The following is a 20,691-nucleotide window of genomic DNA, read 5'->3' as shown; positions in this document are numbered from 1 at the left end:
TCTACCTACATAGGTTCTGAAGAAGGTTATAAAAAAAAAGTACGTATAAATGAGCGATGGAGTTAAAACACTTATTATGAACTGTACATTTCCATTGGTAAGCATGGCAGTTATAAGTTTAAATAACAACACTGGGACGGAAAGAAAGAGTGACAAGAGTGTAGAATAAACGTAATAACTATTAATGTGGGTGTGTGTGTGTGTGTGTGTGTGTGTGTGTGTGTGTGTGTGTGTGTGTGTGTGTGTGTGTGTGTGTGTGTGTGTGTGTGTGTGTGTGTGTGTGTGTGTGTGTGAAGCTAGTTTCTTAAGCGCAAGATATACCGTAGGATTTGACGTAGATCTTTTTTTTTTTTTTTTCATGAAAGGATTCACTGGGAATATGGAAGGAAAGGAAAAAGTTACCAACTAATATAGAGGATCATTCCACTTATGTAGAGTATAACCATTTTAAATAAATGAATGTAAAATGTCGATATCTTTGAAAACAATGTTAACTTCGTTTTCTCCATAATACCTACAATTTGTCTTATGTAGTTAATTAACCCATTAGCTGCCAATGTTCCCATTTGGGAACACATATTAATATGCTATTATTATCAATGAAACATGCTTGTAGGGGGAGATCGTTCTTCCTCATGTTTGAACAGGATCATTTTGCACCAGTCATCGTGCGTAAACATGTCAGGCTGCCGCCTTCTGTGCTCAGTGGGAAGTTCAACTTCACTGAATTCACACCTCCCTCGGAGCTCTGTAAAACTTGTTGATATCGGTAAGTAATACTGAGTGCAGTTTACTGATGTACATACAGAATTACTGATGAATATGCTATCTTTTCATGAATATGCCCAAAAATATTTTATTTGTTTTTTAAAGTTAGAATATTACTGACTGAAACTAATTGTTCCCAAATGGGAACAATGGCCAGATTTGGAGACACAGTCGTAGGGTTGTATACTCATAATCATCTAGAAAAACATGAAGCATTACTTTTGTACTGAGTATTACAGTTAACCTATTTTCTTCTGTTATACATTTTGTAAACAATAATTATATATTATATTCTGTGTGTGCATATTTTTTGTATTATTACAGATGTATGTTTTCATTCAGTTTTTTTCATTTTTACAGATGTCAAAGTTGCTCAGTCTCGCTGAGGCAGTGGCCTTAGTTTTAGAAGAGGATGGAGAGGAGATCAATATTCTTCCACCAGAAGAAGACCAGGCTCTTACTGATGAGGAGAATATTGATGATAACCTCCTTGAAGATTGCTCTGAAGGCCAAGATGCTGAGCAAATTCTCCCTCGTGATGTTTGTGGCAGGGTAGAAGTTGCTGATAAGCTTGATACAGATGAAAGACCAACTGTATCACAAGGAAATGACACAGGCAGTGAAGGAAATAATAAAAAGAGGATGAAAAAGGCTCCTGCAAAGAAAGTGTCCTGGAAAAAATGTAAGAACACTAAAGTATTTCCTCAAAAAAATAAAATAAATCAATTGGAAGAAGACTACCCAAACTTATGCTCACTTTCTCCTGGGGAAATGTTTCTGAAGCTCTTCAATAATGACATTCAAAAACTGCTTGTTCAAGAGACGCTCAGATATGCCCATGAGAAGTGCAACAATCCAAAATTCACATTTGACACCAGAGATCTATTAGATTTCATAGGCATTTTCATACTCAGTGGATACCACAAACTACCCCGTGAAGATATGTACTGGGAAAGGTCAGATGATGTTGCAGTTCCAGTTGTGTCAAGGCGAATGTCTAGAAATAGATTTAGAGAGATCAAGCGATATTTCCACGCAGCAGATAATAATAATCTAAACAAGACTGATAAAATGTCAAAGGTCAGGCCAATGATTGAAGCAACAAACAAATCACTGCAACAGTTTGGGATCTTTTGTGAACATCTCTCTATTGATGAATGTATGGTTCCATATTTTGGTCATCACAGCTGCAAGATGTTTATAAGAGGGAAGCCAATTAGGTTCGGCTACAAACTTTGGTGCCTGTGTTCATCAACTGGTTATCCATACAAGTTTGATGTGTACTGTGGCAAGTCACTGGAGGGCAGCAATACTGATGATGCACTTGGGACCAGGGTGGTTGAGCAGCTGATGTCTTGTGTGAATGATACAAGTGCTCATGAAATATTTTTTGATAATTTTTTCACATCCCATGATCTAATGTTGAGGCTACAAGAGCATAACACAAGAGCTACAGGTACTGCAAGAGACAACAGACTTCTAAAGTGCCCTCTTCCAGAGTCAAACTCTTTCAAGAAGACCAAGCGTGGGACATATGAATACTTTTCTGATGGCAATATATTGGCTGTAAAGTGGAATGACAATAGGCCAGTAACTGTAGTCACCAATTATGACAAAATTGACCCAGTAGTGTATGTTGAACGATGGAGTGTAACTGAACGAAAGAAAATTCGTGTTCAACAGCCTAATATGATTCAGTCATATAACAAGTTCATGGGAGGCGTGCATCTTATGGATCGTTTTGTGGTTCAGTACAGACCCTCAATTCGATCCAAGAAATGGTATTTTCCTATTCTTTTTCAAATGTTCAACATGTTGCGCATTGCAGCATGGCTGATTCACAGAGAGGTGTCAGATACAAAATTAGATCAACTAGAATTTACACGCAGCGTTGTAAGGTTCTTATTCTCTGAAGCACCTGCACGGAATCCTTCACTTGCAGGGCCAAGTGGTCACCATGTCCATATGAAAATGCAGATGGAACATGTGTCTGTCTCAAGCACAAAACAGGGAAGATGCCGGTACTGTAAGAAAAATACTAGGATGATGTGCTCAGGTTGTAATGTGCTCCTTCATACAGGATGCCTAAAAATGTATCATGAAGCATAGGTGTTTCATCTGAGTAGAAAGGTTAAAAAATTTTCAATATGCCGTTTTTCTTTCTGAAAACAAGGTCTTTATAATTATTTTCTTTAATTGTGTTACAGCATTCAAAGAAATATAATTTATGTTATTTTGTATTTTTGCATTATAAAGGAACAATAAATGTTAAAAAAAAAATCATTTGTCGTTCTCTATTTAATGGATGTTATCATGGGATCCTGCCAATGTTCCCATTTGGGAACATGTCATATCTTGCAAATTAATTTATACTTCAATAAGTTTAGGTCATATATGACTTCAAGAACATCCCAAACCATCAAATTGAAAAAGGCAAGATGCTCATTTAATGATTAATATGGTTGGCACCAAATGGGTTAACCAGGAAGAACGTTAATTATATCTAATTAAAATCAAGGGTGTCAAAAGTTAACGATAAGCAACAAATTAATCTTTAATTCAAAGAAAATGGTAAATTAACCTCTTAACGTCATGTCTATGATTTATCACATAAATAATTCGCCTAATTAGTCCGTAATATACGAGTCGCAAGAGCACCAGCTGAGTTACGCATCCTTTATAACCAAATATAATTAGTAAGTACAGTTAATTCAGTATTACTCCATCCCACGCATTTTCTACGCATGCCAGAGTTATCCTAAGAATTAAAGACTTAAGGAAACTATCAAGAAATAGGGAAAGCGTTCTTCATGATTCCAAAAGAGACAAACAGATGAAGTAAATAGGACCCATTATACGAATAGTTAGCATTTAACGTGAAATTGAAAGTTACTGCCTCAACAACCTCACATGACAAAAGAACGGTGAAAGAAGTATTTCGGCTGCTGCTGACGAGAAGACATGAAATTCTGCTTATACTGGAGACTTTATGGAGACTTAGACCAAACATACAGAACAGAAATGTACAGAAATATACAGAAAGTTTATAGTTAAATCAGTCATATCATGTGTCTTCCGGATGACTTTTTTTTTTTTTTTTTTTTACAATGTGAGGAAGATGAAAACCTTGAACGACGTATAATGTAGCAATCTAATAGAAAAAATTCAAGATAAACAAAGCTATAATTTAAACACTGAAATTATCAGAGGTGTAAATTCCAAGAAAAAAAAGTTAAATATAGAAGTATATTTCGAAATACTAATTTAGCTTTGAAAGTATCACAAAATCAGAGGATGAGAAAAAATATAATTGACGGAGGCTAAGTCAAAGCCAAATGGTACGAGCTCTTCTAATTACTGGTGATCCGTCGATCGTTGGGCAAGTATTGGCATGGGGGAGGAATGCAACGTGTGGAATGTAAAGGAGAGTGAAAAGAAAAATGAGGAAGAGAGAGAGAGAGAGAGAGAGAGAGAGAGAGAGAGAGAGAGAGAGAGAGAGAGAGAGAGAGAGAGAGAGAGAGAGAGAGAGAGAGAGAGAGAGAGAGAGAGAGAGAGAGAGAGAAAATGAATACTTCACTAATACCACATAGACAGGGAATCTGTATAGCAAGGGACATTCTAGTGAAAGATGATCAGAACAGGATCCTGGAATATTGCACGGGGTGATGAAGAGAATCAATGGACATTTCAATGTCACCTTGATGTAACCTGCGAATATTTCAGGTTACCATCCCTCGTACTGGAAGGCACCCAAACATACGATGAGTTCTTCTTTCAGGCCTGAGAACCGAGGCACGATATATTCTCTTAAAATATTAAAAGGATAATATCTATTTTTTCCCCTATATTTATTTTAAAATTTCTTCTTAGATTTCTGTACTATGTGCTAAAGCAGAAAAGCTCCACATATATTGAGATGAAGATTAATTACGTACATAGAGAATGGCGCATTCTTACCTACCAGTGAGCGTCATTGAGGCGGAAGGATAACTCTTAGGTTGCGGACACCACGAGGAGAGAACTAATCTCGTTGAAAGCCTCCGCCTCTTACTCTCCGCCATGTCAGTCCTTCAGGGAAGGCTGGCCGTATCTTGAAACTTACTTGATTCAGGTGGTATACTCGTGCATCAAAGGATTCCTTTCACTACAAATATAATCATATATATATATATATATATATATATATATATATATATATATATATATATATATATATATATATATATATATATATATATATATATATATACGCACAGGGTGTCACAGGGGAAAGTTTCATATACTCAGAAACGAGAGATCAAGCCATTCTAAGTCGGAAATATTCTATGGTCAAATACTTTTAACACCATGGTTTAGAGGTTACCAGGCATTTTAATACGAACTTGCTAAGAAGCTAAAAATCAATAATCTACCTATCGAATGCTCCTGGGAAGTTTCTTAAGTTACCAATGTGAGATAGTAACTAACACGCTGCAGTTTTCAGCACTTGCTAGTGCGTTCAAGTCTGACAGGCAAGAAAGCATAGCAATTTTGCATCGGGTTATCGTTAAGCAAATTAGAGATAGTGCATTAACTGTTATTCTCTCTCTCTCTCTCTCTCTCTCTCTCTCTCTCTCTCTCTCTCTCTCTCTCTCCTCCCTCTCTCTCTCTCTCCTCTCTCTTCTCTCTCTCCTCTCTCTCTCTCTCTCTCTCTCTCTCTCTCTTCTCTCTCTTCTCTCTCTCTCTCTCTCTCTCTCTCTCTCTCTCTCTGTCAATCAGCTCATAAGTTTGTACACAGTAATGAGTTCAAAGCGGCAAAATAAATAAATGATTCCGCATAGAAGTTTACTTCACTTTTATCCTCAAGTTTTATTAAAACAGTAAAAAATAGATCATCGGTTCTAAAAGTGCTGTTTTTATTACAAAGTTATGCATAATAAAAAAAATAACTAATAATAAAGCTAATCTAACGAGAGATCTTTCTACAGAAATGGTCATGTTACAGAATATCATCAATCGGGGCTCCACACATTAATTTCTAAGGATCATATTTCCCTTTATATGTAATGCCCCAGTTAAAAAAAAAATAAATAAATAAAAAAAAAGTGAATTAAGCACGTTCGCAACAGTGTTTTGACCTCCAACACACACTCACGGAACACACAGAGCAGAACCCATACACACTTCCTCTTAAGCCAGAAACAAGCTGTGTTTCTAATGAAGACGTCCAAGCCATATGAGTATGTGCTGTAAGGGGAAACAGCAGCAGGTATCTCACTGATTCCACTCGCGGAATAATGAAAGGAGAAGACAGAAACATGAGTCTCTAGAGTCCCAGAGTCACAGGTCATCATGTATCAACCTTTATCTGCCTGCATGTACTGATGTCTATCTGGAGCTCCACCGTCCAAGATCTCATGGTGAAATTCATATTGATCCACTCTTCATTTTGTGGTGTTATATTTTAGTACATCTCAAAAAAAAAAAAAATAAAAAAATAAATAAATAAAATAAAAATAAATAAATAAATTATATATATATATATATATATATATATATATATATATATATATATATATATATATATATATATATATATATATATATATATATATATATATATATATATATATTATTTCTTTCAATCACGTGTTTACTATTTTTTCATTATAATAATCGTAATTATTATAATTATTATAATTATAATTATAATTCATGAAAGTAATATTAGCTAAAAGTTGCAGGATAGAATGTCTTGAGGCAAGCAAGTCCTGAACATAGTCGAAGACTGTGCACACTCCATCCTTCAAATGTGAGAAAAGTTTCCATTACCTGGACGTATATATATATATATATATATATATATATATATATATATATATATATATATATATATATATATATATATATATATATATATATATATATATATATATATATATATATATATATATATATATATATATATATATATATATATATATATATATATATATATATATATATATATATATATATATATATATATATATATATATATATATATATATATATATATATATATATATATATATATATATATATATATATATATATATATATATATATATATATATATATATATATATATTTAGTCCACATCTTGAAAATGGAGAGAAACTGAAGATGACGAGTTTATGGAAGACGATTGAGCAGGAAGTTTTATTTGAAATGCAATTAAGATTCTCATGAAATGAAAGCCCGAAATGTTCACTGGACGTGTTTGAGCTCTTTTGTAAAAATAAGGGTAAGTATATCGTAGAAAGGTGAAATGAGATGACAGCTGAATAGTACACACACACACACACGCTATAAATACGCTACTCCTTAGAATCAGTACAGAGGAGAATGACTAAAAGGATTCAGGGGATGAGGAGTATTCCTTACGAAGCGAGGTTGAAGCGGTTAAATTTACATTCTCTAGAGAGACGTAGGTTAAGAGGGGACCTGATAGAAGTCTTTAAGTGGTATAAGGGTTATAACAAGGGAGATGTAAGCAAAATTCTTAGGATCAGCAACCAAGGTAGAACAAGAAATAACGGGTTCAAGCTTGAAAAATTTAGGTTTAGGAAGGAGATAGGAAAAAATTGGTTCTCAAATAGAGTGGTAGATGAGTGGAACGGACTCAGTAATCATGTAGTTAGTGCCAGGACACTAGAGAGCTTTAAGAGAAGATTAGACAAGTTTATGGATGGGGATAACAGATGGAAATAGGTAGGAGTGTTTCATACAGGGACTGCCACGTGTAAGCCTGGTCGCTTCTTGCAGCTTCCCTTATTTCTTATGTTCTTATGTTCTAATCCAATATCACCATCGAGGACACCCACATAGCCACGAGATAAGGCTCCTTACTGGTATCACTAAATGCGGCATAATTAATAACTACCAATTTCCCATTCCAGCAGACGGGCAATTGTCATCTTGAAGAGATGGGAGCTGCGTCCATGATTACGTTGTACCTCCAACCTCCACTCTAACGCTTCACTTGCGCCTACCTGTTACTTTTCAAGTTGAACTTTTCTTCATTTCGTTACATTAGTGAATTGTGTTCTGCTAATTTGATACCTGGTGTCCCAGTTATTAAGAAGAGAAGTTGAAGTTGGATGTTGGATGATGGTGGAAACACACCCGAAGTGCCAACCGTTTCTATCTGGATAAAGCAAATATCGCTGAAAGGTAGGTTTGCTTTTTTTTTTTTTTTTTTTTTTTTTAATTCAGATCCTGTGTAATTCAGTTTCATTTCTGGCATGTATTTTTTCGCCGTTATAAATTGTCACAGCGAGAACAATTTGCTATACCCATGGAGCCTTTCTCTCACCCCTTTCTTTATTTGTGACGGTAAATTGATTAACTATGCATGCTGTATGACTTTTTAAAATGTCACTAAGACTAATAGTATGTATGTGTATATATATATATATATATATATATATATATATATATATATATATATATATATATATATATATATATATATATATATATATATATATATATATATATATATATATATATATATATATATTTTTTTTTTTTTTATTTTTTTTTTCTTTTTTTTTCTTTTCTTTTTTTTTGTTGCAATATTATTACGTACGGCTGAAAAAAAAAGTGTCAATAATAAGTATCACGACTAAATATACGGAGAATAAGCATCATCCAAAGAGAGAGACAAAAAAGAAAGAGTTTTAGGCTTAACAAATTAAGGCAAAGAAGTGCGTCTGGCGTTTTGCCTTTACTTACTAGGGCGATCTGAGATGTTACTATTCTGAGCTTCTATGGAATGGGTAGTCACCTCATGTCAGGGACTCATCTCTTGATGCTGACCATATAACACTGGTGATTATGTCTAGCATGGAGTCGCACATTTCACACTTTCTTTTTTTTTTTTTTTTTTTTTTTTTTTTATTTTTATGTAGGAAGGATACTGGCCAAGGGCAACAAAAATCTAATAAAAAAAATGCCCACTGAAATGCCAGTCCCTAAAAGGGTCAAAGCAGTGGTCAAAAATTGGTGGATAAGTGTCTTGAAACCTCCCTCTTGAAGGAATTCAAGTCATAGGAAGGTGGAAATACAGAAGCAGGCAAGGAGTTCCAGAGTTTACCAGAGAAAGGGATGAATGATTGAGAATACTGGTTAACTCTTGCGTTAGAGAGGTGGACAGAATAGGAGTGAGAGAAAGAAGAAAGTCTTGTGCAGCGAGGCCGCGGAAAGAGGGGAGGCATGCAGTTAGCAAGATCAGAAGAGCAGTTAGCATGAAAATAGCGGTAGAAGACAGCAAGAGATGCAACATTGCGGCGATGAGAGAGAGGCTGAAGACAGTCAGTTAGAGGAGAGGAGTTGATGAGACGAAAAGCTTTTGATTCCACCCTGTCTAGAACAGCAGTATGAGTGGAACCCCCCCAGACATGTGAAGCATACTCCATACATGGACGGATAAGGCCCTTGTACAGAGTTAGCAGCTGGGGGGGTGAGAAAAACTGGCGGAGACGTCTCAGAACACCTAACTTCATAGAAGCCGTTTTAGCTAGAGATGAGATGTGAAGTTTCCAGTTCAGATTATAAGTAAAGGACAGACCGAGGATGTTCAGTGTAGAAGAGGGGGACAGTTGAGTGTCATTGAAGAAGAGGGGATAGTTGTCTGGAAGATTGTGTCGAGTTGATAGATGGAGGAATTGAGTTTTTGAGGCATTGAACAATACCAAGTTTGCTCTGCCCCAATCAGAAATTTTAGAAAGATCAGAAGTCAGGCGTTCTGTGGCTTCCCTGCGTGATATGTTTACCTCCTGAAGGGTTGGACGTCTATGAAAAGACGTGGAAAAGTGCAGGGTGGTATCATCAGCATAGGAGTGGATAGGACAAGAAGTTTGGTTTAGAAGATCATTAATGAATAATAAGAAGAGAGTGGGTGACAGGACAGAACCCTGAGGAACACCACAGTTAATAGATTTAGGAGAAGAACAGTGACCGTCTACCACAGCAGCAATAGAACGGTCAGAAAGGAAACTTGAGATGAAGTTACAGAGAGAAGGATAGAAACCGTAGGAGGGTAGTTTGGAAATCAAAGCTTTGTGCCAGACTCTATCAAAGGCTTTTGATATGTCCAAGGCAACAGCAAAAGTTTCACCAAAGTCTCTAAAAGAGGATGACCAAGACTCAGTAAGGAAAGCCAGAAGATCACCAGTAGAGCGTCCTTGACGGAACCCATACTGGCGATCAGATAGAAGGTTGTGAAGTGATAGATGTTTAAGAATCTTCCTGTTGAGGATAGATTCAAAAACTTTAGATAAGCAGGAAATTAAAGCAATAGGACGGTAGTTTGAGGGATTAGAGCGGTCACCCTTTTTAGGAACAGGTTGAATGTAGGCAAACTTCCAGCAAGAAGGAAAGGTAGATGTTGACAGACAGAGCTGAAAGAGTTTGACTAGGCAAGGTGCAAGCACGGAGGCACAGTTTCGGAGAACAATAGGAGGGACCCCATCAGGTCCATAAGCCTTCTGAGGGTTTAGGCCAGCGAGGGCATGGAAAACATCATTACGAAGAATTTTAATACGAGGCATGAAGTAGTCAGAGGGTGGAGGAGAGGGAGGAACAAGCCCAGAATCGTCCAAGGTAGAGTTTTTAGCAAAGGTTTGAGCAAAGAGTTCAGCTTTAGAAATAGATGTGATAGCAGTGGTGCCATCTGGTTGAAGTAGAGGAGGGAAAGAAGAAGAAGCAAAGTTATTGGAGATATTTTTGGCTAGATGCCAGAAATCACGAGGGGAGTTAGATCTTGAAAGGTTTTGACATTTTCTGTTAATGAAGGAGTTTTTGGCTAGTTGGAGAACAGACTTGGCATGGTTCCGGGCAGAAATATAAAGTGCATGAGATTCTGGTGAAGGAAGGCTTAAGTACCTTTTGTGGGCCACCTCTCTATCATGTATAGCACGAGAACAAGCTGTGTTAAACCAAGGTTTAGAAGGTTTAGGACGAGAAAAAGAGTGAGGAATGTACGCCTCCATGCCAGACACTATCACCTCTGTTATGCGCTCAGCACACAAAGATGGGTCTCTGACACGGAAGCAGTAGTCATTCCAAGGAAAATCAGCAAAATACCGCCTCAGGTCCCCCCAACTAGCAGAGGCAAAACGCCAGAGGCACCTTCGCTTAGGGGGATCCTGAGGAGGGATTGGAGTGATAGGACAAGATAAAGATATGAGATTGTGATCGGAGGAGCCCAACGGAGAAGAAAGGGTAACAGCATAAGCAGAAGGATTAGAGGTCAGGAAAAGGTCAAGAATGTTGGGCGTATCTCCAAGACGGTCAGGAATACGAGTAGGGTGTTGCACCAATTGCTCTAGGTCATGGAGGATAGCAAAGTTGTAGGCTAGTTCACCAGGATGGTCAGTGAAGGGAGAGGAAAGCCAAAGCTGGTGGTGAACATTGAAGTCTCCAAGAATGGAGATCTCTGCAAAAGGGAAGAGGGTCAGAATGTGCTCCACTTTGGAAGTTAAGTAGTCAAAGAATTTCTTATAGTCAGAGGAGTTAGGAGAGAGGTATACAGCACAGATAAATTTAGTATGAGAATGACTCTGTAGTCGAAGCCAGATGGTGGAAAACTCGGAAGATTCAAGAGCGTGGGCACGAGAGCAGGTTAAGTCATTGCGCACATAAACGCAGCATCCAGCTTTGGATCGAAAATGAGGATAGAGAAAGTAGGAGGGAACAGAAAAGGGGCTACTGTCAGTTGCCTCAGACACCTGAGTTTCAGTGAGGAAAAGAAGATGAGGTTTAGAAGAGGAGAGGTGGTGTTCTACAGATTGAAAATTAGATCTTAGACCGCGAATGTTGCAGAAGTTAATGAAGAAAAAGTTGAGGGGGGTGTCAAGACACTTACGGTCGTCGACGGAAAGGCAGTCCGACCTGGGGACATTTATGGTCCCCTCCCCAGATGGGGACTCCGAGGCTGGTGTAGGAGTCGCCATGATTTTAAAATTTTTTGAGTGAAGGGTGTGTGTGTTATTAGGTGCTTGTAGTTTTGTGTGGAGGAAGAGAGTTGTCTTTAGAGGGCAGGCTGTGACTACCCCCTTGTGTTGTGAGACACAAAGGGAAACGTTCAGTGAGGTCACAGCTGGGTTTAATGATAAGTTCACAGCACCCCCTGAACAGTGCTTTAGACCTCACTGGGAGTAATTATCGTTTCGGCAGGTGTCTACTGCCTCCTCCTGTCTTAAACCTCTGCTGTCTTAAACCTTTTAAACCTTGGTTTAAATCTGCCTGCTCTCGTGGCATTCATGATAAAGATGACAAATAAACAGTACATGAACATTTTATCTTCTGAAACTTATGCGCATTTTATTTATGTTGTTCATCCAGTGAAAATTTTTTTTTTCCACAGTAGAAAATGTCAAAATCTTTCCAAATCAAGATCCGTCCGTGACTTCTGGCACCTAGCCGAAAATATATTCAGTAAATTTTCTTCATCTTTCCATTCTTTATTTCAATCTAATGTACCATTGATCTCTAAAGCTGAATTCTTCGCTCAGAGTTTTGCTATAAAAAATATTCAACGCAGGATGATTCAGGGCTTGTTTCTCTCTTTTTTCAAACGTCTGATTTTTTTTTTGTATGCCTTCTTGAATTCTTTTTAATGACGTTTTCTAAACTTTCGCTGGTCTTAAGCCTCAGAAGACGTGTGGATGGCATCCTTCTCTGCAACAATGTGTCGGTGCTGTCAACTTGCCTTGTCAAACTCTTACAATTCAGTCTATTAGCATCTACCTTTCTTTCATACTGGAAGTTTGCTTACATTTAGCCTCTTACTAAAATGGACCACTCTAATCCTTCAAAATATTCATTTATTGCTTTGATTTCCATTATTTCTTTTAGTTTTTAATCTATCATTAAGAGGGTGTTCTCAAACCTCTATCACTTCACAATCTGATCGGCAAAATGGATTTCGTCTCTTTAATGGTGGTCTAGCCCTTCTTCCTGAATCTAACTAACCTTCTTTCAGGAATTTTGGTGAAAATTTTGCTGCTGTCTTAGACATATAAAAGATACCTGATATAATCTAGTATAAGATTTTAATCTCCAATCTACCGTCACACGGCTTCATACTTCCCCTCTTTAACTTACTCTCAAGTTTCCGTTTCCGTTACACCTGTGGTAGACAATCACTGGTCTTCTTATAAGTCTATAACAATGATGTTTTTTTTTTCGTGATTGTGTCCTGTCACCCACTTTCTTTCTATTATCCATTCATGATCTTTTAGATAAAACTAATTGCCCTATCTCACTACTGCGCTGATGACACTACTCTGCACTTTTTTCCCACATCACTTACTAGGCATCCAATTCAGGAATTTAGGAGTTAACGCAAAGAAGCCACAGAATGTCTGATTTCTGATCTGTAAAATTTCTTACTGTGGAAGATGCCTTGTTCAATGCCTCAAAAACTCAATTCCTCCATCTGTCGACTCGACACAGTCTTCCAGATAATTGTTCCTTCTTCTTCAATGACACACAACTGACCACCTCTTTTACACTGAGCTTTCTCGGTATGTTTATTTCAAAGCTAGAATCTACGTATCTCGTCCCTCGCTAAACTAGCTTCCGTAACCTTAAGCGTTCTAAGCCATCTCTACCATTTTTTTTGTTTCATCCCCTCAGCTGCTAACTTTTTATATGGAACTTATCGGGCGTTACATTGAGTATGTTTCACATATATGGAGGAATTTCGCCCACAGCTCTCTTCAACAGGGTGTGTTCAAAAGGATTTCGTCACATCAACTCCTCTTCTCTGGCTGTTTTCATCCTCTTTGTCACAGGTTATATCTTGCTTATCTTGTATCGCTACTCTAATCATAACTATTCCTCTGATCTTGCTAACTGCATGCCTCCCTCCCTTCCGCGGCCTCGCTGCACAAGACCTCCTACCTATTCTGATTCTGTACACCTCTCTAATGTAGGACTTAACCTGTATTCTCGAGCTTTCATTCCTATTACTGGTAAATTCTGGAACCCCCTGCCTGCTTCAGGATTTCCTGCAGGTTATGATTTATATATATATATATATATATATATATATATATATATATATATATATATATATATATATATATATATATATATATATATATATATATATATATATATATATATATATATATATATATATATATATATATATATATATATATATTATTATTTTTTTATTTTATTTTATTTTTTTTCAAGAGGAAGGCTTCACAACACTTCACAACGCAGATTTTACTTTAGGACTATCATCTTGAAGGACTGGGCCTTTTTCTTTATATCTATAACGTCTTTGGCCAGAGTCCCTCCTACATATTTAAATCACTGAAAAAATTATGATTACGATGAAGATAATGATGATGTGAGGACAATCATCATGATAATTATAATAATCATTATCATAATATGTTGCCATTGCAGCAAAAACGTACTCAGATTGACTAATAATTTTCAAAATACGTAACATCAGGTTTAAGAAATAATCCTTCATTTTTTCTTCATCTTCATCTGGAGACATGGCAGCGTTAATTAGCGCCCGCGTCTGTTGTCTTTCCTGGAAATTCTAATTTGCTCACTAAAGTCGCATTACTCAGCACCAAGATATACCAGAAATTCCGCAATTACGATTTAAAGTAGAAGAGTCGCAATGTGAATTTCAAGTAGCTTAAATGTTCTTCCCGTTCCAGGCTCACCAGGGCACGGGAACAATGACTTGGATCCAAGGTTAAGACAGCTGCGTTTAGCGTGACTTGGACCAGCCATCATGGCAGACGCGGAGATGAAGCACCACGGAGGCCTCGCGCGACGGTGAAGTACAGCAAGGATTGAGGTAATAAAAGTAATATCAACAGCAATAACGACGACAACAACAACAGCACCAACAACAACAACAAGAATGATAATAATAATAACAACAATAATAATAATAATGATAAAAATAATACGTGTAATATATATATATATATATATATATATATATATATATATATATATATATATATATATATATATATATATATATATATATATATATATATATATATATATATATATGACAATAACATCTAAATAAAAAAAAATACTACCGTTATCATCTTCATCGACTTCATTATCACAATAATAATAATAATAATAATAATAATAATAATAATAATAATAATAATAATAATAATAATAATAATAATACAGTCACTCCAGCTCGTATACATCTATTCAAAAAAATAAATAAATTGAGAAAGAAACGCGCAGAGCAATACTCGGACATCTAGCAACAGGCCTTGCGAATTTCAGGACATAGTGCCGATGAACAGTGTTGTAAGAAACGCTGGCTAATGACTTATTGTTAGACAGCAAAATACGAGGAAACAAATGCATTCAGGCCACGAAGTCAAATTACCTAATTATTTTATACGCAGGAGAACAAAGTTTTTATTTTCTTTTTCACATGCTAACACTATATCATAACATAATAAGAACATAACATAAGAAACAAGGGAAGCTGCAAGAAGCAACCAGGCTTACACGTGGCAGTCCCTGTATGAAATATACCTACCTATTTCCATCTATTATCCCCTTCCATAAACTTGTCTAATCTTCTCTTAAAGCTCTCTAGTGTCCTAGCACTAACAACATGATTACTGAGTCCGTTCCACTCATCTACCACTCTATTTGAGTACCAATTTTTTTCCTATCTCCTTCCTAAACTTAAATATTTCAAACTTGAACCCGTTATTTCTTGTTCCACCCTGGTTGCTGATCCTAAGAATTTTGCCTACATCCCTCTTGTTATAACCCTTATACCACTTAAAGACTTTTATCAGGTCCCCTATTAACCTAAGTCTTTCTAAAGAATGTAAATTTAACAACTTCAATCTCGCCTCTTAAGGAATACTCCTCATCCCCTGTATCCTTTTAGTAATTCTCCTCTGTACTGATTCTGATAGACCTATATCTTTCCTGTAATGTGGGGACCAGAACTGCACAGCGTATTCTAGATGAGGTCTGACCAGCGCCAAGTATAACTTTAATATTACTTCTGGCCTCCTATATTTAACACTCCTAAAAATGAATCCTAGTACCCTATTTGCCCTGTTTCTGGCTTCTATGCATTGTTTCTCTAGACGGAGTTCGGAGCTAACTACAACTCCTAAATCTTTCTCGTACCTTGTACCTACCAGAGTTTGGTTGTTTAATGTGTACCTGTTGTGTGGGTTTCCTCTACCAACGCTAAGCACTTTGCATTTATTGATATTAAATTGCATTTGCCATCTATCCGTCCATTCATTCATTCTATCTAAATCTGCCTGTAAGGCGATGGCATCCGATTCTGACCTAATTAATCTACCTATCTTTGTGTCATCCGCAAATTTACTAACATCACTACTAATTCCACTATCCAAGTCATTGATATATATATTATAAATAACAATGGTCCTAATACTGATCCCTGTGGCACCCCACTAATTACATGACCCCACTCAGATTTTGAGCCGTTTATGACAACTCTTTGTCGCCTGTCACTAAACCATGACCCTATCCAGCCTAACATCTTCTCATCTATCCCGTGTGCCCTAACCTTTCTCAGGAGCCTTTGATGGGGTAACTTGTCAAATACTTTAGTACTCTATTTGCCCTGTTTCTGGCTCAAATATAAGATATCATAACTATCACCATTATCTGCTGCCTCGTACACTTTACTGTAAAAACTTAACAAGTTTGTCAGGCAAAACTTCCCCTTCGTGAAGCCATGCTGTGACTGATTTATCAAGTTATGTTTGTCTAAATGTTCCCTAATGTTCCTCGCTATTATTGACTCTAATATTTTACCTACAACTGAAGTTAAGCTCACAGGTCAATAATTAGACGCTAAAGCTTTATCTCCTTTCTTAAAGATGGGTACTACATTAGCCTGCCTCCACATTACTGGTACCCCACTCGACTCCAGTGATTTCCTAAAGACAGAAACTAACGGCTCACTAATAATCTCTTTGCATTCCTTAAGTACTCTGGGATATATTTCACCTGGTCCTGGTGTCTTGAATTCAACTTTTTTAGCCTATCCCCTGTTCCAGTATCTCCGTAGTTATGGAAATATGTCAGCTTCTCATTCTCATCTGCTCTAAACACCTGTTCACTATCTGCATGTTTTCCTGGGTGAAGACAGTTAAAAAATACTCATTCAGAAGTTTTTTTTAATCTCCTCCTTGAAGACAGTTAAAAAATACTCATTCAGAAGTTTTTTTTAATCTCCTCCTCAGAACTAACCAGCTCCCCATCTGCTGCCTTTAATGGACCTATAGTATCCTTATTCTTCGTCCTGTATAGCTGATAAAATCCCTTGGGATCCGTCTTCGCCTGGCTGGCTACCTTTAATTCATAATTGCCCTTAGCTTTCCTCGTTAACTTCCTGACTGTTCTAACTAATTCATAATATTGTGTCCTTAAAACTTCTTCACCTGCCCTTAATCTCTTATATATATACTTCTCTTACTCCCTATATAATGTTTTAACCTAGCAGTCATCCATTTAGGGTCATTTTTCTGTGATCTTATTGCCCTATACGGGATATTTGCCAACTGACCTGTATGAACATTATCTACGAAATATTTATACAATTCATCTACATTTACCTCACCTAATCCCGTCATCACGGCCCCTACCATCCTCTCCACTCCCTCATCTACTCGCCTCGACCTCACCTTTCTCATTTCAGCATGACCTGACATTCCAACATACTCACACCTATCTCCTCCTTCCTCTTTCCTCCGCCCCTTCCGGACACATCTTCCCTCCTTTTGTCCTACATCCTCACGCCTCACCTCACCTCTCTCATCCTGCCTTATTTCTCTGAACTCCGTCCCTGACTTGACCTCACCCTGCATCCGTTGCCAGTCCACTCCCTGGAGGTACCTTTTTAATTCCTCAAAATCTGTTCTCCTAAAGTCAGGTATTTTACTAGTGTTTTTGCTTCTAAAAGTTTCTTCCCATTCTAAATTGTACCTAATTTCCTTATGGTCACCGTTACCTAGCTGTCCTCCAACCTCTACCTGCGTTACTGCTTCCTCCCTGTTAGTAAGAATTAAATCTAGAATATTATTCCCCCTTGTGGGTTCTACGACTACCTGTTTTAAAAAATTATCCTGAATTACCTTAAGAAATTCCTCTGCTTCCTTGTTACCCACCCACCATCAGACTCCAGTTGATATTCCTAAACCACACATACCTGACTGTACCTGCCTGCTTTATTTAATTCCTGCCACAGTGAGGTGTTAATTTTCTTTGTACTGGTCGGTGGTCTGTAAACTACCCCTAGTACTACTGACTGTGATCCTCACAGGTTTAATCTGAAACTGGGAGGAAGAGTAACAGAGATGAATTGGTGTCGACAAGACTAAGATACAAGTGGTCTTTGGATAATAAAGTTATAATTTTTACATAAAAAATAATACAATAAATAAACAGATAAATAAATATGTAAGTATATATATATATATATATATATATATATATATATATATATATATATATATATATATATATATATATATATATATATATATATATATATATATATATATATATATATATATATATATATATATATATATATATATATATATATATATATATATATATATATATATATATATATATATATATATATATATATATATATATCGATGTCCTTCGGTAAGTTTACCTCTGCGATAGTTACGGACGATGCAAAAGTTAAGCGACTTGGAAAAGTTGTGTCGTAAACAGCTCGAATCCCTCTCAGAAACATTTCTACAATAAAAGTGGGATTTCTAGTGATGGTAGATGATAACAGCAGCACCAGCAGCACCAGTAGCAGTAGCAGCGGCAGGAGCAGCAGCAGCAGCAGTAGTAGTAATAGTAGTAGCAGTCATAGTAGTAGTAACAGTAGCAGCAGCAGTAGCATCAGCAGCAGTAGAAACAGTGGTAGAATGCAGTGAAGGAGGAGAAATAGGAATATTAGTATAGTAGCAGTAGTGGTAGTAACAAAGGTAGTGAGTAAAAGCAAGAAAATAATTAGATCCTGAGCAGTAATTTCGGCGAGAATACCCTGATGCGTGTTTCAGTGAGCAACGCAATGAGCCGCGGCAACACCTGGCCGGGCTCAGGTAAGGCAATTAGGAGCAGTCATGTAGCCTCCTCCCCGGAATTGTAGGTTCCTGCTCGAAATGAAGACTGGTAGGTTAGAAAATGAGAAAATTAAGATTCTGAAGCAGTAGACGTAACTTCTCTTTTCTTTAACATAGCACGTGGATAACACAACATGAAACTTAAATAAACACAATAGAATGATAATTACATTAGTTTTATTATTTTTTCTTATGAAGCAAAATGTTATTATATATATATATATATATATATATATATATATATATATATATATATATATATATATATATATATATATATATATATATATATATATATATATATATAATCTACTCTTATGAACGAAAACTCTTATTCAAACATAACATTATAATGTTCAATAGAAGTGGGTAAGTATTTTTAGTGATTTATGAAAAGATAACAAAAGCTTTAATTCATAATTCATCTATATTTTTTCTATACATGTCATCATTACTATTTTCTGCAATGTTACTGGCCGTATTCGGCATTAAATAATTCTCATCTATAAACACTGAAAGAAGAAGTGGAGATAATTAGGCGACAGGGATGGAATATACGTGTCCATCATTTTTCCTCACTGTCCTAATTATGTAGTCATCGTAGAAGCTACCGTCAGTGGCTGCACGCAGAGGATGCTCTCTGTCGCGATGAGGAGAGGAAACATGATGAAAGAAGTCCTCAAGGGTGCTTCCATAATCAATGACTGGAGGGTCTTCCTTCGACACCACTCAACACCTTGTGTGACGGAAGCCTTCCCTGACGGTATGTAATGATACTATGAATCAGGATGATGAAGACCGGGAGGAAAACAATGATGATGTTAGTAATAATTTCTTTTGCCAGTACATTGTAGATAATGTATCGTGTTCTCTATAGTATTATCAATGCATTACTACGTTTTTGCTATAGTCGTAAAAGTTACGCTTCTGAAAGAGAGAGAGAGAGAGAGAGAGAGAGAGAGAGAGAGAGAGAGAGAGAGAGAGAGAGAGAGAGAGAGAGAGAGAGAGAGAGGTTTAAAGCTTCGGGTATCAGGTTAGGAATTTTGCTTCTTCGTCATTAATGTAATCACATATACAATGGATTGCTACAATGACTAACCGCTGACAATACAAGACCTCAAAACCTTAAGAGACAATTAAATCAAATCTTGTATTGTCCTTCCGTGTTTCATTATTAGTCACTTAGTCCATTATCATATACTATTGATATCTATCAATTATTGAATGGATCTGCTACCTTCAGAAGGATAGGTTTTGTGTTGATCAATGGCTGATGTGAATAGAGAACATGAACACAGGGTCATATAAGGAATAACACTGTTAAGAAACTCACCAGGAAGCCTTGGATATATTCCATATTATACTTTATTGTTTGGCAACAAAACGTGTCAGACCATCACGAGGAACACCGATCAAATATTCATCAAGCAATTAATATTCATGGAATGTATTGACACGAGAAGATGGTATCTTGGGGACTTGTTTTAGTGTGATTCCACAGTAAAGGAAAATAGAGCGATCCTGCTTTCCTTTCACCTATTATCCATTTGATTTTTTCCCCTATATTTTCACTGTTTTAAAATCGTGTATTTCTTGTTAAAGGTGTCATTAAATTTGTAACTTATTCATCATTCAGTTTAGTTCATTTTATGATTACCTTGGGCACTCGATCTACATTACCCTTCCTCCTTCACCTCCATGCCTTTACTTTACTTGATAGTATTATATA

General features: G+C 36.5%; 1 protein-coding gene across 1 annotated transcript; it reads left to right on the top strand.

The window, feature by feature from the left end:
- Positions 1 to 542: 542 nt before the first annotated feature.
- LOC135106802 (piggyBac transposable element-derived protein 3-like) lies at positions 543 to 2,895 on the top strand. The gene is made up of 2 exons (XM_064016122.1): positions 543 to 769; positions 1,129 to 2,895. Exon 2 carries the CDS (start codon positions 1,129 to 1,131, stop codon positions 2,875 to 2,877), a length of 1,749 nt encoding a protein of 582 aa, XP_063872192.1. The 5' UTR covers positions 543 to 769; the 3' UTR covers positions 2,878 to 2,895.
- Positions 2,896 to 20,691: the final 17,796 nt, after the last annotated feature.

The sequence above is a fragment of the Scylla paramamosain genome, chromosome 14 (genome assembly GCF_035594125.1).
Source record: "Scylla paramamosain isolate STU-SP2022 chromosome 14, ASM3559412v1, whole genome shotgun sequence".
NCBI lineage: Eukaryota > Metazoa > Arthropoda > Malacostraca > Decapoda > Portunidae > Scylla > Scylla paramamosain.
Note: the sequence above shows the minus strand (reverse complement) of the source record. Positions and strands in the feature narration are given on the sequence as shown.

What these genes read in the sequence shown, in the direction of transcription:
- LOC135106802 (XM_064016122.1), top strand. Translation starts at nt 1,129, where the DNA reads ATGTCAAAGTTGCTCAGTCTCGCTGAGGCAGTGGCCTTAGTTTTAGAA.